The sequence below is a fragment of the Alosa alosa genome, chromosome 3 (genome assembly GCF_017589495.1).
Source record: "Alosa alosa isolate M-15738 ecotype Scorff River chromosome 3, AALO_Geno_1.1, whole genome shotgun sequence".
Lineage (NCBI taxonomy): Eukaryota > Metazoa > Chordata > Actinopteri > Clupeiformes > Clupeidae > Alosa > Alosa alosa.
Window position 1 is genome coordinate 34,598,671 of NC_063191.1, and position 24,269 is coordinate 34,622,939.

The 24,269-nt window shown below is 45.7% G+C and overlaps 1 protein-coding gene across 1 annotated transcript; it reads left to right on the forward strand.

Moving 5' to 3' along the window:
• Positions 1-8,566: 8,566 nt before the first annotated feature.
• LOC125291676 lies at positions 8,567-20,018 on the forward strand. Its single transcript, XM_048238497.1, has 13 exons — positions 8,567-8,932; positions 9,158-9,302; positions 15,503-15,664; positions 15,768-15,897; positions 15,999-16,658; positions 16,950-17,070; positions 17,182-17,544; positions 17,630-17,734; positions 17,862-18,152; positions 18,259-18,883; positions 18,985-19,173; positions 19,274-19,728; positions 19,899-20,018. Exons 1-13 carry the CDS (start codon positions 8,567-8,569, stop codon positions 20,016-20,018), a joined length of 3,732 nt encoding a protein of 1,243 aa, XP_048094454.1.
• Positions 20,019-24,269: the final 4,251 nt, after the last annotated feature.

Consider the following 24,269-nt stretch of genomic DNA (forward strand, 5'->3'; position numbering starts at 1 on the left):
CCCCCAGGTTAGCCATGGCAGAAGGAGAAGGGGGCTGTGGAGAGAGTAAAGGGCAGGGCAGAGACCTACACGGTAATCCTCTCATGCACAGCATTCCACAACATGGAGTATTCACATCAAAATGGCCCTGTTTACTGATTGCACGTGCAGGGTTGACAGCGTGCGGGGTTGACATTTAAAGGGTCCACACCTTGCCCGTAATCTCTGAAGATGCCGCGGCTTGTTTGCTGTCAGTTTCTCTGCTTGCACCTTTTTGTACATCATTTTGTATTCTCCAATAATTGGGGTTTGTCCACACTGCCATTGATGCGCTGAGACCTTGCATATATCTAGTTTCATTTTTAATGCAGTTGTCAAGAAATCCTTCAAGATATGAACATAGAGAAGTACACATTGTGAATGTGTAGTGTGGGGGGTTTAAATTATTTCTGAATACCAAAACTTGTTTCCTCGTTTGCCTAAAAATTACCCCGAATTGCGCTGACCGAAAAAATGACAGTGCCCAAATCTGTTATTGCTCAATGCCATTTCCTTTCCTGATACTCTTTCTGAAGGCAACAGATGCTGTTTGAATGATGGGCGGAAAATTTTGGTTTGTGTCACAGTCCTTCTGTTACCGACTTTAAATTTAGCAGCCAACAGTGAGTGCAGTATCAAGGCAAGCCGACCTATTACAAATTACAACACTACATCGCTGGTGTTCACACTTTGGACAGGGTTGCTGAATAGTCACACTCTAATGTTCCATTGCACCCTCCCTTTGCAATTTTATGAACAGGCTATTGATTAGATCGCCTTGGCATTGTTTTCACGGCTGTTAGATATGGTGTGTTGGTCAAGCTTATAATTGCATTTAACTGAATAATCGATGTACACGCCCGTGTGGTACCCCACAGGGTAAGGCTCCTTTCTCACAAACCTGCTATCTGAAATTGGATGCATGCATTTGGGTAAAGGTGTACACTACTGTTTTCTCAGCTTCTCAGGATGTACCAAGAGACACTTCCTACCCCCTCCCCCCTCCACACACACACTTCCTTTCTTTCTCACTTTGACTCCCTGGCATGGGCTGTATATGAGCAAAAGGAGCTTTGGGACTGTGGTTACCTGAGATGGAGCGATACACTCGTTATCCCGCAGCTCAGCACATTTCCCATAAAATTGCACTACCGGGAGTAGGGGGCTGGGCCTCGGGATCTAGTGTTTTCACATAGCTTGAAGGAAAACAAGTGCTGATAAGCCAACACTGTGATGCAAAAAACAAAAAGAGGAGCAGCCTTGATATGCTTTGTCAGATAATTGTTAGCAACTATCAGGTTACTTTACACAGAACTGAGGACACGTTCAAAATAAACATGCCATCAGTTAGCCCAAGTGTCTCTTGAGATAGACCACAAGGGTTAGCATCCGTCTGGATGTTGTGCTCAGGGACACTTAGGGACACTCCTGCATTCACACAAACACAGAGGAACTCAGATCTCTCGACAGCAAAAGAGGTGAATCCCTCATTTGAATTCAGTCAGCAGCGCTGGTGGGTCTGTCACTCTCCAGGCTTGTTTTGAAAAACGGGGACATCTTTTGACACCGTCTGGGCTCTGGAGAGAGAGAGAGAGAGAGATAGAGAGGGAGAGAGAGAGAGTGTGTGTGTTTGGGGTGGGATAAAGTGAGAGATAGATAGAGAGGGAGAGTGAGAGTGTGTGTGTTTGGGGTGGGATAAAGAGAGAGATAGATAGAGAGAGAGGGAGAGAGTGTGTGTGTGTTTGGGGTGGGATAAAGAGAGAGATAGATAGAGAGAGAGGGAGAGAGTGTGTGTTTGGGGTGGGATAAAGAGAGAGATAGATAGAGAGAGGGAGAGTGAGAGAGTGTGTGTGTTTGGGGTGGGATAAAGAGAGAGATAGATAGAGAGAGAGGGAGAGAGTGTGTGTGTTTGGGGTGGGATAAAGAGAGAGATAGATAGAGAGAGAGGGAGAGAGTGTGTGTGTTTGGGGTGGGATAAAGAGAGAGATAGATAGAGAGAGGGAGAGGGAGAGAGTGTGTGTGTTTGGGGTGGGATAAAGAGAGAGATAGATAGAGAGAGGGAGAGGAGAGTGTGTTTGGGGTGGGATAAAAAGAGATAGATAGAGAGAGAGGAGAGAGTGTGTGTGTTTGGGGTGGGATAAAGAGAGATAGATAGAGAGGGAGAGTGAGAGAGTGTGTGTGTGTTTGGGGTGGGATAAAGAGAGAGATAGATAGAGAGGGGAGTGTGTGTGTGTGTTTGGGGTGAAGTGCTGGTACTGGCAGCCGTGTTAAACTCTTGCCTCATTGTGGACTGCAGGAGACTAAAAGACTGATGGTCTGTCACTCAGCCACTCATCATATGCTTGACTGCGTGGATTGCCTGCTCTGCAGCCTATAAAACACACCTGTCCTTCCTACATCATGTCTGGATGCCGCCGACTTCTGCTGCCCCTTGACAGATGCACTGGTTGAAGTTATATTCCAACAAACCAACCAACCTGTCTCAGTTCAGGAGTTCAAATCTGTAACCCCGCAATGGGCCTGATCAAGTTGATTTGAGACTTGCTTTTCTGTCTTTGCTCACAGATTGCATTCTCTTGATCTCTGAAAAATAGACAAGACCGGGTGATTACACACACCCATCAGTTTCTGTGTGAAACTATGTGGTTTTAATTAAGCAACATGAAGGTGGGTAAGAGGAGAAGTGTGTGTGTGTGTGTGTGTATGTGTGTGAGAGAGAGAAGAGGTGTTGTTCAGATCTGAACATAGGCGCAACCGTAAGGTGGGAAAGGGGGAGATATTCTTTTCTTGAATTCCAACAGTGGCATGGATCTTTGTTTTTTCCCCAACACTGTGTGAAAGAGATGATGAGCCAAGGACTCGTACACACATAGGTGAGGTGTTATTACGTGTGTGGATTCACACAATTCCCCAGCACCTCACAACAAGTACAGAGTAACCTACAGAGTTGTGGCCTAGGGAGTTTCAGAGAGATTCACAGCCAGGCAGCTTACAGATAACGATTTAAAAATGGCTCTTGCTTTTTTTAATATCTCCATCTCTGACCTTGCCCTTGCCCTGAATGTTCTGCCAATGTATAGACTCTGAAGATGAGTATTTTAAACAGTCTGTCTCCAATAGAGGTGCGCTCTTGTCACAAAGTGCATTTATGTTATTTCATAAATACATGATCATCTCAATATCGCACCTTTGGAAATCATACTTTTGTATTCTTCTTTGTGTTGTCACATACTGCAGCAGACATGAAGACAATAAAAACTGATTTTGTATATTTTTATGTAATTGTTTACATTATGGACAGAATTCTTTTCAAGATGTTTATTTGTGGTGATATTTGTTAGCACGTGCCACTAAACCTTGAAGACTGATCCTTGCAGTAACAATGCTCTTCATCTGGGAGGGGGATAAATCAATTTCCACAACTATTCATACACTGTGCAGACACTAACATGAGGGAGAAGACTCCGTTCTATTGAGCAGTCCACTAACACTCACTCATTGATCTCCCTCTTCATGCAATCATTCATTATTGAGCCTTAAGGATGTTAGGTCGATGGACAGCTATAGTACATTCACAGGATGGTTTCATTTTTGTACAAATTCCATTCAATACAGTCTGCTCCTTATCTACTGCCTTTATTCATTGGCCAATATAGCCTAATCCTCAATTGATAGGATAGGTGTCTACTAGACACGACTGATGGAAAATAGCACTGTTGGTATTAAATCAGAATGCTTTTTTAGTTTAGTTTAGATTCAACTTTATTGTCATTTAGCAGAGTACAGGTACAGAGCCAATGAAATGCAGTTGACATCCAACCAGAAGTGCAAAGAAGCATTAAATACTGCTGAGGAAATCGTTTCATTTGCTGCTTGACCTTATTTTCGTACACTTCTGCTATCTACTCAACTTCATATGGTGCAATGTGTTGTGTTATGTGGGCTATAGCTTAGTTAAGACAGTTGCTGGTATACTATAGTAAGGTGTGATTCACTTACATGTTGAGTTTGTTTTCATATATATGCCTTTCAAACTCACTTTTCCACCAGGGTTCAGTCCAGGCTGACGTATGTCAATCCAACTCAGGCAAGTCGCCACTGGAGATGGATTGGACAAGGATCGACATAGGTCAATTTCACTGTGAATGACACAACCTGGGTTGGTAGCAACTGTGGAGTCTCAGTGGTTCACTTGTCGTCATTACACCACCTTTCTCTGGCCTCTGTTAGGACAATGAATCGGATCCCAAGTCTTTCAATAGCTTCATCAATGGCCAGATTAGGAAGTCTATTCTGGGTCAGTTTGAATGGTCATGGTCAGGGATTAACCAGTGTTGACTGACTTGACCCGGTCTGAATTGAGAAAAGAGAGTTTGAACATTGGTCATAACATTGGTTTAACCCAGGTGGAAATCGGTTGTGTATTTGTGATGTTCGTATGGTCGATAGTTGGCTCTCTCAGATAGCATAAACAGGAAGCTTAAAAGTTACACTATCTAAAATGGGGTGGTCTGTAGTAGCTACATTACTCATGGGTGTGATTTGGGCGTAACATGCAATAAACCAATCAGAGCGTCAGCTCACATTCCCTTTAACAACAGGCACGCTTGTTCCATAGCGGATTGCTATTATGATGTTGAATTTGCCAGGCGCAGCCAGGAACGGTTCACAGTTGGGAACAGTTTGCTATTGATTTTTCCTCTTGACAAAATGTAATACAGAAATGTCACTTTCCGGAGTCATGTGATCGGTTGGACAAGATGGCAGCTTAGTTTTGCGCTCCTCAACCCTGACTTATACATTTCGATGTTAATTACCGTTGCGAGAACTATTTTGATGTGATTTTGATTTTAATACTGCCTATTCAGCTAGGATGACTGATTCAAGCAAGAAAACAACGTCTTCCTCGAAACAGACTCATGCACATCGTACGGATGTCGAAACCATAGCAGAGTCGGTTCTGGAAAAGCAACGTGGCTACCTCGAAACTCGCTTCAACCAGCTCGAGGAAATGGGTACAGACACTGAGGGGATATTATGTGCTATCCAGACGGACCTAATGACATTGAGAGAGAGTATTGGGACTGTGAATGTAGAGATTGGGAAGATACGGTCTAAAGTGAAGGACAACTCTGCAGTGCTAAGCAGCCACGAGTCGATGCTAGACCAAATGCAACTCAAGCTAGATGATATGGAAGATCTTAGCAGGAGGTGTAATGTCCGCATTGTAGGCTTAGCTGAAGGAATAGAAGGGTCTAACGCTGTACAATTTCTCACAAACTCTCTGCCTGAGTGGTTCCCCTCCCTGGGAGATTGTCGAGGTGAAATCATGCGGGCAGATCTCATTTATGGTGATAACAATAAGAACAGATCTGGTCCCCGCACTATGATTTTTAATGTCCTACGTTTCACCACCTGCCAGAGTATTCTTTGTGCAGCAAAGAAAAGCCCGGTCACGATAGAGGGTCGGAGGATTCGCTTTTCCCCTGACTACAGCGGCTTCACCCTCAAAAGGCGTCAGGCTTTTTCACATGCTATGGACACTGCGAGGGCTAAAGGTGTTGAATTTTCCCTTCGCTACCTGCCACACTGAGGGCTAAAGGTGTTGAATTTTCCCTTCGCTACCTGCCACACTGAGGGTAAAAGCGGGCGGGCAGATGGAATCATTCAACTCTCCTAAAGATGCCGAAGAGTTTAACTCTCTCCCGGACATCATCACACCCCCATCGGCTGCTGTTGATGAAGAACTAGAAGATGGAGCTACAGCTCTGATTTCAGCAACTCTTGTCTGATTTACTTATGGTTTAATTGGTTCTCTCACTTTGGCCACTTTTCTAGTCTACAGCATTACATCATCTTGAACTTTTCAGTCATATTTTTGGCTCGTGGTTTGAGTCTGGTAGTGTGTTATGGTAGTGCATCTCAGTGCGAACAACTATTTTTCATTTTGATCTCCTTTGGACTGTTCTTTTTAACTCCTTTCGAGATTATTTGTCTTTCTTGGTCTATCCTTGGACTTGATCGACAGCATGCACCCCTGGACCTGAACTTCAGACAGTGTAACTATAGCTCCTGGTTTATATGATAACGTTAAGTAACATATCTCTCGTTTAGCATCCTTTCGCTTCGGTTCTGTTTGCTGATGTTAGTTACGGGGTTGGGCTCTAGATTCTGCTGCCCCATATCCTACATGATCACGGATTTGCATAATGTTAACTTGTTTGCCCGCCAGTTTTATTTTGTATATGTTTTATGTACTCTGTTGCTGTCGTTGATGTTTGTCCCGTGTTTGTTTCGTCATTGTCCTTGTCTAAAGGGGGATTTCTACGAGTTCGCTAGGCTATAGACCTCTGAAGTTCGCCTACAAAAAAGAACCAAAACGGCCATCTTTGCCATAGACACTAAAAGAAATGGACGAACAGACTCCGTCATTTACAATGGGAGGGCACTGAGTCAAATTGAACGATTTTTCAGTTGGTCCCCCCAGTACTGCGCAGACTCGCACTTACCTTCGTGACGTTAGCCATCGAACTAAATCATATGATAGATAGGCTACACAGAAATTCTTCTCACACTTCCTTTGCCTTCAAAGTCATCAAAGTTAAACATTTATTTAAGTATTATTATTAATATCATCCTTACAAGTGATATCAAGTCGTGTTAATGTTGAAACTACCACACATGATCATCTTCAAAAACAGTCATGGTTAAACAAACAAAAAAGTTATAGGGGAGAGTGAGGTAAAGTGAGACACTGGGTAATGTGAGACAACCCCTGTATCTAGGCAACAGAACACATTTGTGCCCATGTGACCATTTTGTTTCCAAGCTCCTCCCATTTCCCCTTGGCCATAAAGGAGAGAAGCTCATTTTGCTGAGGTAAATATGTTTTTTCCAACAAAATGTTTTTTTTGCATGTAAAAGTAAATTTTCTTGCTGTCAACTTAATCAACTGTTGTGCCAAAGCAAAATGATTCAGGTAGAAAAACGTATATATTATACCTGTTGAGGAACTACCAACATGTAAAACCATGTGATGATGCTAGCTGAAGGTTAGCCTGAATTGCTAAGAAAGGTAATTTTTTCAAAAATTGTGGAGGTGGGGTAAATTGAGACAAATGCTGTGGGGTAAAGTGATACAGTGTCTCACTTTACCCCACCATGAGGCACAAGTTAAGTTTAGTTTTAAACATATTTTAATGTAATATTACATTACATATGTAATGTAATATTAATATTAATTACATATTAATTCATATGTAATGTTACATTTTTATTTTAAATGTCATAAACATTGTAGAAAAGCCATCATGCCAAGGCAATACACCAGGAAGACAACCTGGGGCAAAACACCCCTCGAAGAGATGGAGAGTGCAGCCGCTGAGGTCAAGGAAGGAAAGAAGTCTATCAGAGCAGCTGCAAGGGACAGAAATATTGACAAGTCAAGCCTTTTAAGATTCATAAAGGAAAAAGAGAAAGGGGAAGTAAAATCAGTAGCCTGGGGTGCAGTAGCTGAGGCACAGAGAATTATTACAGATGAGATGGAGGAGGGGCTTGCCAAACACTTGAAACAACTAGCTGAACAGTTCCATGGCCTTCCTCCAGTTAAGTCCCGTCAACTGGCCTTTGAATATGCAGAAAGAAACAATATCCCTGACAATTGGACAAAGACACAATGTGCAGGTAGGCTAGGGTGTGCAAGAGATCACATGATTCTGTAGGTTAATTAAGGCCAACTGATCTTGGCACAAAGCTAAATCTTATAATAATGAATTGTCTACTCTAGGTGAAGATTGGTTTCACAGCTTCCTAGCACGTCGCCATCTCTCTATCCGAACTCCAGAGGCAACATCCCTGGGAAGGGCTACAGCCTTCAATAAAACTACAGTCAGGGAGTTCTTTGACAATCTGGCTGTAGTGATGGGCAGGTGACAGAATTAATTCTTTAGTTGCAAATGCTTTACGGAGGCATTACCTGTAAGATTTGGCTTTGATTCTGATAAGGTTCTTACTTTGCCTCTCATCTTTAACAGGCATGCCTTCCCTCCACACATGATTTACAATGTGGATGAAACAGGTGTCTTTACAGTACAAAAGCCACAGCAGATAAACTACACATGGCTACTAGAGGGCATATTAAAGAGCTAGTACATATTAAAAATGCTGGTACAGATTAGGTTAAGAGTATGGTTCTAGTACACATTAAAGTGCAGTGTACAATAAAGTGCTGGTGCATATAAAAGTGCAGTGGACAGTAAAGTGCTGGTGCATATAAAAGTGCAGTGGACAGTAAAGTGCTGGTACATGTATAATGCTGTGGTAATGCTGTGAATCTGTGAACTGGACATGAAAAGAAATGCATTGTACCTTTAGACCAGTAGTAGAATACTGGTTGCACATGCCATTGATTCTAAACTTTCTATTTGATCAGGTTGTGACAGAGACAGGAAAAAACCTGGAAAAAGTTGGTTCTGTCACATCGGCTGAGAGAGGAGAACTGGTGACTGTGGTGTGTGCAGTGAATGCTGCTGGGAATGCCATACCTCCCATGTTTGTCTTCCCCAGAGTCAAGTTTAAGGACTGCTTCATGACAGGAGCGCCTCCAGGAGCCAAAGGTACTGCCACCAGAACGGGATGGATGAATGAAGACATCTGGCCTGAGTTCCTTGATCACCTGATCCAGCACACTAACTGCACCCCTGATCGTCCCATGCTGCTAATCCTGGATAATCTAAAAGCTCACATCTCACTCAAGGCAATAGAAATGTCCAAGACCAACGGAATTGTTCTGCTCACCCTCCCACCGCACACATCCCATCGCATGCAGCCTCTCGACGTGACCGTGTATGGCCCGTTCAAGACCCAATACAGCCGTGCTCTTGATGGGTGGATGAGGTCTAACCCCGGCAAAACAGTCTCCATCTACCATCCATCTAGACTGTAGTACTTTTAAATGAGGCTTTCATGTCAGCAGTGACACCACGCAACATCACTTCTGGATTTAGGTCCACTGGGATTTTCCCATATAACCAAGACATTTTCCCTGATGAAGCGTTTGCACCATCCATGGTGTCAGACCGGCCAAACCCTGAGCTGCAGCCTACCACTGCAGATGATCTGGATTGTCCACCCCCTGCAGATGATCTTGATGGTCCACCACCTGCAGACGAACCACCCGCTGCAGATAATTCACCTGCTTATCCATCCACTGCGCATGGTCCACATGGATGTGCCTCGCCAGCTGACTCAGATGTGCCACGTGTTCCCAGCCGACCTGGATATGTGTCTCCTTGTGAAATCCTACCACTTCCCAAATGTCCCCCCAGAACACAAACCAAAAAAAAAAGCGTATGAAGACAGCCATCATAACTGATTCTCCTGAGAAGCAGGCAATTGAAGAGGCTTATAAAGAAAGACAAAAGAAACTGGCAAAATAGCAAAGAAAAGGGAAAACCGAAAAAGAAAGCAACCAAAAGGGAAATCGTACTTAGCAGCTCTGAGGAGAGTGATGTCCCTGTCCCACTTGATAATGACGAAGAGAGCTCTGAGGATGAGAGAAGTGATCCAGGAAACAAAGATCTGTCTGTGGGTGACTTTGTCATGATTAACTTTACAACTAAACACAGGAGCGTCCGGTATATTGGCATGGTTGAAAAAGTTGAAGATGATGAAATTCTTACCCAATTCAGGGAAACACAAAAGTGTGGGAGAGACCCACATTTGCTATTAAAGAAAAAGATGTGGCACATGTTCCCAAAGCAGATGTGGTGAAGAAGCTGCCTCAACCTAAGAGGCGTAGAGGGACCACATGTAGAGAACAACTCTTCATCTTTCCCTGCAATCTTCAGGGCTGGAATGTGGAGTAGTTGTAGAGGCCTACTGTATTTGTAGAGAATGACTGATGCTCTGATTGTGGATCTAGTCCTGTTGAGTCCCAGGCTGTTCTAGCTGGCTCTAAAGGTCCTGTGTTCTGACCCCCAGACTGTGTTCTATTTGCTGTTTTTTTTTTTAAAAGTGTCTGTGTGTTCAATTGTACAATAGACTCCTGACATTTTTATATTAAGACTTTTATATACATATTTTGTAGTGTAGGAGTTGAGTTGCAGCAAGGTGATTCATACCTCTCATTTGAATGTTAATAAAACATTTTGAATAACATTATGTTGTATTTGATTTTGTTTAGAATTACTTAAAAGTGAATTTCAAAACATGTGCTTAATTGACCAATTCCCATGATTCTTTGGCAGTCTGGCATTTGTTCTGGGATGTGAGGTTGTCAGGCTAGCTGTCAGGATTCTAACCTGTTACAACATATATTGTTGTGGAAAAAGTAAGTGGATCAGTTTACCCCTAGTTGGTTCACTTTACCCCGTTGACTTCTGTGGTCTGTCTCACTTACCCCCTAAGCTGGGGTAAAGTGAGACACAAGACCACTTTTTTAAAAAACATCATATTTTCACTGCCCTTCATCCTGAATACATTCTGATAATTACAATAGCAAGGAAACATCCTGAATTAATGGGAAATGTGTAAATTTAACTAATAAATAATTTTAGCTCACTTGGAGGGGAGCAAATGTAAAAAACGTCTCACTTTACCCCACTCTCCCCTAGCCTAGCACTGCTACCTAGCACTAGAAGCTAATCTTCTTAACACTTTTCTGACCTACGGTCAATCCATCGAAAACCTCAAATGATTATCGTTAGTGCCGTTTTTCATTAGGTTTACTTGCCTCTATTCAATGCTTTACCTTAACGGTACCTTTACCTTAATGGTATTGTAGGCTACATAGCTTTGTTCATGAGTTTCCGTGCTGGCTGAGCTTCTTATCCAAACAATACGGTTATCTCCCTACGGTGCGTTAGCTTCCCTACAACCGGACTCGCTAACTATACTTCTTACGGGAACCTCAACGTTACATGAGGTAGCTGAGCCTGTTTTGCCTTCTATTGTTTATGTAGATAATACAGAAGCTACAATGTCGGCACAGGATATATACTATATGAAGTTATGGCAGTTATCCTAAAATGAATGGGCTTCTATGGGGGTTAGCAGAGAAGTGGACCCTCCAGCCTCCATTGATTCTTCTACTTCTGGGAATTCACCTGCCCCCTTGATCTTTGCCCATATAAGGAGATCCAGTTGTTAATTGAAGCTAACTACCTATGGCAAGTTGCATTGCAAGTTAGCTCTGGAGTAGCAAAAATCTAAGTGTGCCGCCTTCACGTACCAGAGATCACAGTATCCACTAAAAGGCAGAGGACAAAAGTGTGTTCAGGAAAACGTCTGCATTTCAGACTTTTCCATCCCCGCAAGAGTTTAAAGCAACACCAAAGCACTTTTCCTCTGTCGCATGCATGCTATTTGTTTATCCAGCACCGGCTTTGAAAATAACGATGTCCACAGACAAGATAGAGTATGTTGCATGATTTCATGAAAGTATGATGTGACATCAGAAGCAAGTCAAATTTGTAGTTTCTTATGTCTCATTCCATCGAACTACAGGTCCGCTACCCGATCTAGCAAACTTGCATAGTGCGATTATAGCCGATAGAGGGTTGTGAAGCGAATGCAGAAGTGCCGTTCACCCTGTTACGAGTTGATGAACCATTGAAATGATTTTGGAAACATTATTTTAGGGTACAAAAAACTCTTTGGTGTTGCTTTAACAGGTCCGATAATTCAAAATCCCCATTTTATTTTCCCATAGGAAAAAAATCGCCAGATACCGGATGTCAAAGATGGCAGCTTTTTTGTAGGGGAACTTCAGAGGTCTATTGTGGAGGGGTGTGAGGGGTAGAGATGTACATGAGAGGGGAAGGAGACGGTCTGTGTATTTATGCAGAGGTAGGACTACTGAAAATGGTTGTTGCCAATGTCACCAGTTTTTATTATTTTTTTGTTTTCTTATGAGAAAGAGGCTATATGATAATGGGTGACCTATCTATCTTAGTTTGGAATTGTGGCAGTTTGAACGCTCCACATAAGCGAGCTAGTGTATTAACGTTATTTTGTCGTAAGAAAATTGACCTTGTGCTTTTACAGGAAACTCACTTGTTAGAACAAGATTCCAAACGTCTCGCAAATAAATTCTATCATATTATTGCATCATCGTCTAACAACACGAAGACTAGGGGGTGGCAGTGGTGGCTAGGCGTAGTCTCCCGATTAAAGTGCTAGACATTTGGGCAGACACGGCGGGTGGAATAGTGATTGCTAAAGTAGACTTATATGGAAAGAAAATTGCACTGACTTCTGTGTATGCTCCAAACAAATTTGATAAAGGTTTTTATGACAACTTGTTGCAAAAAATGTTGGAATAGACAGGTTATTATATTGTAGTTGGGACAGATATGAATGCTGTTTTTGATGCAAATTCTGATCGTTCCAACCCTAATGCCTCTGGAGACCAAGTGCAGGCTACTGCTGCCCTGCAATCTTTGGTGGCAAATTTGAGTCTTATTGACATATGGCGATCTGTTAACCCTACTTTGAAAGACTATTCCTTTTTTTCACACAGACATAAATCGTTTTCAAGAATTGATTTTCTTTTTTCTTCCCTGCAACTCTTTGAAAATATAATCTATGCGGTGTTACTTCCTATTGCGCTGTCTGACCACAAAGGGGTTTTGCGTCATACTACTCTTAGCAGCGTGACTAAGCGGGCCGCTAGGTGGCGCTATAACTCCTCATTATTGAGGAATGAAGAATATAAAGCACAATTTATTACTGAACTAGACGAATTTCTTTCTTTCAATGTTGGCTCAGTACAGGACCCTAGGATTTTATGGGATGCTGTGAAGGGATTTATTAGAAGTAATTCTATAAGATTTTGTTCCAATTTGCGTAAGGCGAAATCTACTAAATTGCAAACTTTAGAAGCAGAATTGTCTCGACTGTTTCATTTTGCAGAATAATTATTCTGAACATATAGAAGCCCAACATGATATTACTAAGAAAGAAATCAATAATATTTTGAGACAGCAATCAGAATTCTTAATACACAGAACCAGGCAACGTTATTACTTTCATGGCTCTAGGCCCAGTCATTTACTGGCCATGAAACTCAGATCCAACGACCGTTTTGCAGACATTCCTGCTATTAGACTTGCAAGGGGAAACATTACAACAAATCCTAAACAAATTAATCAGGCATTTCAGGATTATTACTTCATTTTATATAAATCAGAGGTTCTACCGGATAAGACAAGTTGTGAGGACTTTCTCAGGCAGCTTGATTTGCCGCAATTAGCAATGGGAGATTCCTTGAGTCTTGACCAACCCATAACGATGGAGGAATTGCGGCAATCAGTACTTTCCATGCAGACAAATAAATCTCCTGGCTTAGATGGAATACCTCCTGAGTTTTATTCGTCATTTTGGGAGAAATTAGGCCGTTTACTTCTAGAAACGATAACGGCTTCAATTGAAAAGAGTTCTTTTTCAAGAGACGTTAATACAGCTCTTGTGTCCTTGCTGTTAAAGAAAGATAAAGACCCTGTTGATTGTACTAGCTACAGACCTTTGAGTTTATTAAACTCAGGTCTTAAAATTTATGCTAAATTACTTGCTCGACGTATTCAATGATACATGCCCTTTTTAGTCCATTGTGATCAAACGGGATTTATTCAATCCCAACTCGCTTCTGATAATGTAAAAGACGGCTTTTACATGTACAGTGGGCATCGCTTTCAAATGACCACTTCATTCGCGCATTACGCGGCGTGAAGCTGCGTGAAGCTTTAGTACCACTTTCAGCCACTGTGCGTCGCTCTGCCACTGTACATCGCTCTGCCTGCGTCCCTTACATAATTGTTGCCGAGTAATCCCAGCCAACGAATTCAATAACAAAATAAATCATGCATAATTAAACATTACCTCGATTTAGGCTACTTGGGTATGGCTTAAAGGCTTGACTACGAAAATCGAAATTTGCTGTCTACAATATTGTCAGTGTTGGGGTTAAGCGCAACTTCATAAAATCAAAACAGTGGTGTGATAATTGAGCCAGTAGAGAAATAACTGTTCAGAATTAATCTGTAGCCTTGGGTAGGCTTCTGCAGAAAACAATGTTGTTGCCGATTTAATACTATCTGGCGGCGTTTTTTAACAGGCTCACATAATAGAGGCTTAGACAACTATGACCCGTTTTGGTTTAGTAAATTAATTTGCCCTACTTCTTGACTGCAATGTAGTCAATTGACTGCTTGACATGTCATTTTATTTTTCTGTACAATAAACAATTACATCTGCTTTATGCCGCAGAATTACATTCATATTTGGCTGACTGCAGACGCGCCACTTCCCTCCCCATATTCGCAGACGTGATGTCTACCGTAGTGCTAAGTCCACGTTGTACAGTAGACAGTTTGGTTCTCGGATTGGCCCAGAGTCTACCTTCACTGTAGACTCTGGGCCAATCAGAGAACCAAACTGTCTACGATCGCGGCGGCCAACGTAGACTACCAGTTAAAGTAAAGGGGCCTGACTCAAGTTCGCGGGCTACGCTTTTGGCTCGTCATTGGCCCAGAGTCTACATTCATCGTAGACTTGGAACATACCAGAGAGCAGAACTCATCTTTGGCGGTCGTTAGCGTTAGTTAATAGTCAGCCTCGATTGCGCCAGAGTCTCACGTTTATATCAATCCGATGGCGAGACTGTCTGTAAAAACATTTCAGGCAGGTCGTAAACCCTTTCATCGACTAGCGGACGAGGGCAAGCAACGGCAAAGGCGAGTCAAAACAGCAATCAAATTCTACAAACACATACGCCAAGGTAATGACTATTATGAAGCTAATTCCTTCTAAATGAATGTTTAAGTACAGGAATGATAACTTAATTTGAAGAAAGGTTAGCCTACCTGCATGCATGCATCAATGTAGCTTAACGTTAACGTTAGCATCCTGCATCTTCTCAGCATAGCATTTATAACTCTGCTATTACATGCTCGACATGCTCAGTTAAGGGTTTAATTTGTTTAATCTCATTTATGTAGGTATTCATTTTTTCTATAGTGTTTGCGTTGTAATTCGGTTTTATGCTTACCTTGGTGAATTAGACCAATTTCAAAGCCAATTTCGTTAGCACGTTAGCGCGGGAAAGCCATAGTTGGGGGGGGGGAAAAGTAAAACTACATAGAAATGATAAAAAATGGACATTTAAGCCACACTACGAATGGGGTGTGTATAAAATTGTGCAAAATTGTATATTTCCTTGATATTTCCTTAGTTAGAGAACAGTGCAGCTGCCGCTTGTTCAGGCTGCGCGGGAACTTGAGTAGCAGCTAGAGAGAGATGCTCTCAGTAGGGAGAATTAGAGCGCGCACTGGTTATATGTTGACTAACGTAAAGTAAAGCATAATGATTTTAATGTTTTAATGTTAATTGACTGTTACCAAGTGATGAGTAAAGCATAATGACGAGTAAAGCATAATGGTTTTAATGTTTTAATGTTTTAATGTTAATTGACTGTTACCAATGTCAGATATGGATCCACTGCTGCCAGTGTTAGAGATACTGGACACTAGCGTGCCAGTAGAGAGGCAACAATGCATGCTACGGGCCTCAAAGAGGCCAAGGCAGCATGAGGGCAAAAGCCTGAGTATTAACAAGCTGCTGCGGGAGCCAAAGACGGCCTACAGAGAAGGTAACATCATGGCATAATGACAACCTAATGCACTGCAGTAGAGCTTTTGCTGGCTTGCTCACTAAGGTAATAAAATGTTCAAAATGTTTTTTTTTGTCTCCAGCAAAAAAGCGCTGTCACATTGACAACCCTACGGAGGCCCAGTACCTGGGACAACTGGTTCTGACATTCGGCTGGTACTTTGGGAGGAGCTTCAAGTGGCTGGTCGAGAATGATGTCGGCTACATCAAATAGTAAGTACATTGCAGAAAACATTGAAGAAAACCAAACCAAACAGCGTACAGTTGTCCGTTTCTTAAACTAACCATGACGTGTGTGTGTGTGTGTGTTTCAGTGTTCTTGACCGCCACTTGGAGGAGACCCAGGACCCAAAGAGAAAAACTCCCATCAATGACGGGTGGCTGAAGGACAGCCTGATGAGCTATGTGACGCTGTTCCCCCCCGTCTCTTGTCACCTTGAGGTCAACGTGGATCGCGCCGCTCGTCCTGCTGCCACTCCGTCTGCTGCTGCTGCGGCCACTCCATCTGCTCCTCCTACAGCCACTCCGTCGGCTGCTGCCGCTGCTCCATCTTGCGCGTCGTGGTGTGATGATGATGACATCATGCTAGATGCCCTCGTCACCTTTGAGAGTAGTCAAGGGAAGCCAGCTGACGAGCTGTCCACCAGCCAGCCACAGCCTGCTCCTCCTGCCGCTGCTCCTCCTGCCGCTGCTCCTCCTGCGTCTCCTGGGCCTCCACTCCTCGCTGAATCTGGGCAGCGGGCCAAGAAGTCTGCCAAGAAGAGTCAGAAACGGCAACCTGCTCCTCCTGCTGCCGCTGCTCCTCCTGCCGCTGCTGCCACTGCTCCTCCTGCTGCCGCTGCTCCTCCTGCGTCTCCTGAGCCTCCACTCCTCACTGAGAAGCGGGCCAAGAAGAGTCAGAAACAGCAGCAGCCTGCTCCTCCTGCTGCCGCTGCTCCTCCCTACTCCCTGGCGTCCCTCCCTCGCTGCATCCGGTGAAGGGCCAAGAAGTCCGCCAAGAGTCAGACACAGAAGACCACACGGCCTCAAGTCCGCCAAAGAGTCAGACACAGCGCCGCCCGCCCAGCCTGCGCCCAGTCCAGCCAAAGCGTCAGGCCCAAGCCAGCGCCATCCAGGCCTCCCCAGCGGCTGCCAGGTCCCAAGAGCGAAGCCGGCCGCCATCCGCCCGAGTCAGCCTGCGCCCAAAGCGGCCCTCCAGGACCTCCAAGCGTCCAGGCGCAGCAGCCAGCCATCCTCGCCCAGTCAGCCTGAGCCCAGCAGTGCAGCCAGGCGTCCACCAGCCAGGTCGCTTCTGACGCTCGCCCTGAGCCGCAGCCGTCACCGTCGCCCTCCAACAGCCAGTCTCAGCCTGCCTCTGCCGCCACGTTGTCGCAGAGCGACTCTCCTGTAAGTGTAAAAATGACAGTGTGATGCATGCATCTTACAAAATACCTCAGTCACAATCTAATTATGCACTGTTTATACATTTATATGCTGTTTGTGTTGTGTGTCTTTTAGGTGGAGCTGGAAGGCTGGGTGAGGCTATGGGAGGACCCTAGCGGCATCCCAGCGGCAGACGTCACCTGGTTGAAGGAGGACAGCGAGCGAGGGCTTTTCACCTCGGTGCAGACCTTCAAGGACGTCAGGGGGCAAATCAAGAGGCGGCGGGTCCTGAAGTCGGACCGCATGTGGTTTTACCCACCCGAGCCACCTGGCCACCTCGGCGGCGGCGTTCCCTCTCCTCAGCCCTTTTTCCGGAGCCGCTTGTTCTTCTGGCGCCCTGTTGGCGTGTGGCGGTGCTCCATCAGCTGCCCGCGTGGTGACGCGTGCGCGGGGGCCGGACGCAACACCCATCTCTCCAAATCGGGTTACCACATTCGGGTAAGCTTTGTGGTCCCTTCGCGTGAGTGCTATGTGCACGTCTGGCCCATGCCGATCTGTAATTGTGACATTTCCTCTCTCTCAGGTGCGGCACATCTGCGATGTGTCGGGGTGGTACTCCATGTGCTGCGAAGTGCTCTGCTGCGGGCCGTGCCTCAAGGCAGCCAGGGGAGGCGGTGGCCCCATGGGCGTTGGCTGGCCTGGGGCGACGCCATCCTGCGCCAGCTGGCGAGGCTCACCAGGCCATGTTTCCGGCTGTCCTCCGCGGCCCGGGGGTCGACAAAGAGCGTTCTCAACCTGTTGCGCGGCCAAGACAGAGGGGCAACACCATGGCCAAGGTGTGGCGGCAGGCGCGGGAGAACCACATGGAGGAGCACAACCGCGGGGCGGGACCTCTACACCCACGCCCTCATGGCTTTGGTGCGACCCGGGCAGCGTGTCGCGTTCGACCGCCACGGAGAGTTTCGGCCGCCTCCTCCCCAGGGAGCTTCCCTGCGGCGGCTCCTGCGTACGCCTTTCTCCTGGCGGAGGCCAACAACTTCCAGGATTACCGGAGCCAAATTCTGTCCACGTTTGGCACGGTCCTGAAAATGGACTCCACAAAGAAGGCAAGTTAACCAAGAGTGTGTTGCACGCATACAAGTACTCACAGGAAAAACACCACATCATGCAAACCTAAACTGTACTCGTATTTGTTTGTTTGTTTTGTCGTAGGTGGTGAAGAAGCTCTCTGGGGAGGGCAAGGGCTCGGCCGAGTGGTTCACCAGCATCGGCAACGAACTCTCCCAGATCGTGTCCTTTGTTCTCACCTGCGAGGAGTCCGTGGAGAAGTTGGAGCCCATGTGCCGTGGAGTTATGGAGAGATTCCGCCTCGCCAACCAGCCCGTCCCCCAGATCCTTTACATCGACCGGGGATGCTGCAGGGCGCAGGGTCCGACGGCTGTGGAGACCCTCTTCCAGCCTTGGGTGGACAACGGGATGGTGGTGAGGCTGGATATCTTCCACTGGCTCCATCGCTTCGACGCCGCTCTGCGGACAGAGGCTCACTCCAAGTACCCCGCCTTGAAGTCTGCGCTGGCCGGGGCGGTGTTGGCCTACAACCGCCAGGACCTGGATCTGCTCATCGCGGCCGTCAGGGCCAGAGACTCGTCCGTCATGGAGGCCGTGTCGGACGAGGATGTGGTCCGACGCTACATCTCGCGGGAGCAGCTAAAGCACCACGTCCGACGGGTCACCCTCGGCGCCCATGAGATGTTTCGCCTCATTCACCTCATCATCGAGGAGCTGAAGGGTCCGGCTGGGCTCGATGAGAGTGGCGTCAGCCTCTTCAAGTCCACTGGTACGACAAAACACACACACACACACACACACACACACACAAACACACACACGCTCAAAGTCAATTATGTGCTAAATGAATGCATGTTTGTGTGCTTACAGCTGCCATCAATGAGATGTGGGCCAGCCAGCAGCGACACCTGGAATGCATCCAGGATCCACCAGGCATGAGCATGTACCGTGTTGCCCGCACCACCACCATCAACGGTGTGGATGTCCCGTATTACAAGTGCCAGCGTGGGAGCAACAGCTTGGAGGGGTTCCACCGCTCGCTCCCCCACATGATTCCAGGTGACCTAGAAAACACAACAAATACTTGCACTCAACAAAAAAAAAAAACCCACACAACAATACCGCTCATATCATGCCTGTTGTTGTGATGTGCCTGCAGGTCCCCACTGTGCGGCGCGGCCCTACCAGGTGTACTTGGTCAGCGGCATCGCGCGTTGGAACGCCGACAGGAGCTCGGCGGCTGTGTTTGGAGGTCGGCAGAGGTCCAGCGTCTACTCTGCGCCGCTCGTGGACCGCCTCAACGCTCGCTGCCAGCTGCTCTTCGGGGAGGCCGTCGATCATAATTTCCGGCCCCCGGCCAACGTTCAATCCGACGAGCTGCTCGGGCTCGAATACTTGTTTCGCCAGAGCACGGGGGAGTCTGAGGCTTTCTCCCTCGACGGTCTCGTCGACGATGGCCCGGCCCCCGAGGAGGAGGTGTATCGGCCTGGTGAGGACGATCCCGGCGCCGAGGCAGACGAAGCCTACCAAAGCGACGAGGACCTGGAAGACATAGATGCTGCCCGCATCACGCTGACCAACAACGAGACGGCCACTGTCCATCCGCCAGCCTTTGTGAGTCTCACCGACATGCTGCTGAACCACAAAGACATTTTTATATACACATTTATAGACATATATAGACATTCATATTAGACATTTATTTTAGAAAGAACATTGTTTACATTTCAAGTGACACTCTCTCTCTCTCTCTCTCTCTCTCTCTCTCTCTCGCCGTTTTGCAGGAGGACGCCTGCAGTGCCAATCCCCTCCCTGGGTTCCAGGAGCTGAAGGCCTTCTGCGCTACGCTAGTGCAGCTTGGGGGTGCTGACCAGAAGCTCCAGCTCACCACCCGACCAGCATAGCGCCATCCTCGGCGCCTGGAATGCGGTAGAGGAGCATGACAAGCAGCCACAGAAGTACCACCAGCTGTACCGCCGCGACTGGGGCAACACCTTGTACTGCCGTACAAGAGGGATGACCTCGGCGAAGCCGCCCTGATCCAGCGGGTGAAGATGGCCAGGAGGTACGCGCCGGCCCAGCAGGACATCAGCGCGCAGCACAACCGTCTCATGTACGTGCTGGTCAAGCTGCTTTGGTTGAGTGCCCCCCAGTCCTCTCGAACCGGCCCGGAAAAGGCCAGCATCCTCAAGGCCTATGAACTCATACAGCACAGGGTGTTGGTGGACGACCCGGTGCTGTCAAGGCGGCATCCCTCTCCCCAAGATCAACGCCAAAACGGTCAGGGACTTTATCCGACAGCCGAGAGGCTGGTCAACTTTCACGCCATGCGAGGCAACCTTCGGTGATCTCAAAGACCACCTCCGTGATCGTCCACAGAGCTTCCTCCAGCCACGGCAACCCGGCGTCCTCCCTCCGCCCGACTACCCGGTGATGGAGTGCGTACAACGCCAGCACGGCGGCCCGGCACCAAGAAGCTGAGGGGGACGGGCTGACATGGCGCCCGTCGCAGCTTCCTCCTCCTCAGCCGCTGCTTCCTCCTCCTCAGCCACTGCCTCTCAGCGCGCCGCTGCAGAGACCCCCGCCACCTTCAGCATCACCGAGCCTGTGCCCACCCCCGCAAGCAGTCTGTGGCGGGCCCCTCCTCCACACAGACCGCGCCGACTGCTGCGCCCTTGGCTCGGCTTGTGCCCATCCTGCCTGCCCCTGCTCTCGCTTGGCCTTCCTCCAGCCAGACCCACGCTGCTCCAGCTTCCTGGTCCAGGTCGACCCATTACAAAAGGAAGCTGGTGGCAGACCAACCCACCCAAGTTGGGGCGAAGCTTTTCAGGGTCCAGCACATCCCCAATTGCAAGGTGTGTGGCCAACCTATACAGGGACATAAAAAATACAAAAAGAAAACGTATTGCCCTGTGAAAGACATGTCACCCTCCAAGGGCCTGGACAACAGGGTTACAGAAACTTTGCCGCCGTCATAGATGGCTTGGAGGACTGACACTGTACAAATTGTAAATACTTTTTTACCTGTAATCTGTGTTATGGTCTTACAAGTGCCCGTTATCATGGCACGTTTTTCTCTGTTGTGCACCGTTCTGTTTTATGCACTTTCTAACTTGTTATCTATGTTCTGGTCTTACAAAAGCCCGTTGCCTTGGCACTTTTCGCTGTGCTTTGCAGTGTTTTGACTGTACAAACTGTACAATAGTTTTTGACTTGTGATCCATGTTCTGGTCTTACAAATGCCTGTTGTCTTGGCACCGTTTGCTGAGTTTTGCAGTGTTCTCCTATTTTATGCACTTTCTGACTTATCTGTTATCTGTTTGCTGGTCTTACTGAATAAAAATGGTCAATCAGTAACAATGCCTTGTTGAGTGTCTGTACATTTATTTTACACACACACTAGAACTAGGTTTCTAAAGGGTCAAAATCTTCAATCTAAATTAGTTTAAAGCCTTAAAAGTCTTTAATTGTGCACTAGGTCAAAATACATTTAGTTTAATTTAGTGGTTTTTAAGGAGAAATAAAAGTTGGTATTTGTTGTCTATACCAAAAAGCGTATGCTTAGAATTTCAATCACAATGGTCTTCAAAAGTCTTACATTTAACTTCTTCAAACCTAAATTTAAACACTTTCTTTCTTTACATGTAAACACTTTTCATAATAGTTGAAAGCATAAAGGACATAGGGTGGGGGAAAAAAACTCATCTCACACAAGCTGGCATTTGTGATAAATCCAATACTTTATTGAAAGAAAGGGAGAAAACTAACTACAATTTTTACTAAAAAACTTTTCAATAGCTTGGAACTTGTGTACAACAAAGGTGAATAAAAGGCATTAAAATTATTAAATGCGGGGGGGCTTATGCTTGGTGAAACTGTGTGATTGTGTTATAATCTAGCTATAAAAATCCTATTTGCAACAGCACCTTTTCAGGTGATGTTCAGTAAAACACACGGGATTCACCTTCCTGCGCTGACACAAGTTTGTTTGTTTTGGATGATGTCAGAGCCACGTGTAGCGCTCCCTGCGGGATTCCTCATACTTCCTGGTCCAGCAAACCTGGGGGAAGGCATAATATAATCATATGCTAATCAGGATTTTGACACAAGCATCGATTTCACATCTGTAGACTCTCTGCCAATTACCTGTCTAATCAATTGCACTTCAGTCCTGCGCACCCCCATTCGCAAGATTAAGATAGTATGAAGTGCTTTTTGTAAAAAAAATAGTTAAAACGAATAGCTATTTGCAATTTGACAAAACACTGGTCCTCATTTTGCGAATGCGAGGACGATATGAGCCTGTTGCATTTAGTTAGATTTCCGAGTCACGCATAATGTTTGAAAACCACTGGCTCGTAATCACAATAATTTAACACACCGACAGTTGGATAACCTACTTCATCATGTCCCCATGCCTACATTTTTGTGAGTAGCATAGAGATCGTTAAAACAATAAAGTATGGCTCTCCGTTTGGGACATCGAAAACTTATATTTTTAATAGACTACCGTCCGAAGATGCTGACTTACAAAAGCCTACCGGGATAACAAGTTATCTCCACTATCATCAGGCATGCCCCTTGATCAAAGTGGGGAATGAAATAAAAGTTTGAGAACCACTGGCTTAACAAGTTACCTACAGTCCAGAACACAGAATCTGTTGCAATATTCTGATGATCGGCGATGATATCGGCAAATGTTTGTTTTCCAAAGTAAGAATTTCACTTCACCATGCACCTTCGACAATACCTGGCATCATTACAAACATTATTCTGTGTCCTAAAACTGCCATATTTTATAGCATTGTGTCATGTAAATTCGTTGCAAAATCTAGAGAAATGTGTGAGGTGGTCAGCGGGGGACAATTGAGACACACATTGGATTGTGTTATTACTTGAACACTCCACACTATCCACAGCTGTGGTAGGCCTATCAGGGGCAGGAGGATTACTGTCAGCGCAGGCTTTATATAAAATTCTTCAACAGAAGGCCTCGAATGTTGTCTTGTTTGTGGAGCGCTTTGCATCGCTTCTGTAATTTCGGCTTCAAATGAGGGCTTCCCTCAATGACCCTCCGAGAATAAATAAAGGTTGAATGAATGAATGAATGAATGCAGGCTTGCCCAAAATAAAGGCATGTGGTTTGCGCAGCCTACAGTAAATAACAGACCCGCCAGAATGTGCGTTATGATGCTTTTTTACGAGCAAGATGTTTTGGTACCCTATGCACACTGCATGTTCTTAAATAACAATGATCATCAGTAATATTCGACCATTAATTTGGGTAAATGGGCAAGCGTGACCACCTTGATTGGCTGATTGGCTGATGATTATAACGCAGGCATGATTCCAAACACCTCCATTACGATGATGAGTGACAGGTCTCAGAATGCGTGCGCTACACAATGACGGAAGATGATGAATAACTGGGGCCGTAGGCTATTCACAAAGGCTTTTATCTTACTACTAGGAGTAGGCTACTCCTAAATCGCACTTAAAGATTTTAGATTGGAGTTTTCTCTTAAAAGTTATTCACAAAGCCTTTCAGACAACTCCTAAACTAGGAGTGAGTCTTCGTGGCTATGGATGACGTCATTACTCATGCACGAGCTTGACTGAAGTGACCACCTTGATTGGCTGACGATTGTAGCGGGAATTCCAAAACCTCTCTTCCGATGATGACAGGTGACAGGTCGGAGAATCGGCGCTACACAAGTAGTGCAAAGGGACGGAAGATGATTAATAACTGAATAAAAGGCCTAGCCTAAATGAATAAAAGTAAAGGCAAAACAAATAGCTTATAGCCTAATGAAACATAGGCCTATGGATTGATGCAGTAGCCTACCTTTACAACATTATTAAATGAATCTGTCACCATATCCCTAGGCTACGTTTGCAAAGAGGAGAACATTTTAATTTGATTCACAATGAAGCGTTACATTTCATTTACATGTTAACAATGAGTAGTTTTGGTTGCTGTTGGTGGCGTTATTGCATCCCTTTTATGAATGCAAAATTGTTCCCTTGCGATTGGAAGCTCCTGTTGCGCATAGGCTATTTCAAAACATCATAGCGTAAAATGCCACAAAAAGCTGTTTATGAATAGGTCTTAGTGAGTTAGGAGTCCTCTCGACTTAAGCTGTCCCAGACTTAGG

Bases quoted from the DNA above. Each gene is read 5' to 3' on its own strand.
- LOC125291676 (XM_048238497.1), top strand. From the start codon at position 8,567: ATGTTTGTCTTCCCCAGAGTCAAGTTTAAGGACTGCTTCATGACAGGA. The intron at 16,659-16,949 runs GTGAAGGGCCAA...CCAGCAGTGCAG, and splicing joins TCCCTCCCTCGCTGCATCCG to CCAGGCGTCCACCAGCCAGG. The intron at 17,071-17,181 runs GTAAGTGTAAAA...TGTGTCTTTTAG, and splicing joins TGTCGCAGAGCGACTCTCCT to GTGGAGCTGGAAGGCTGGGT.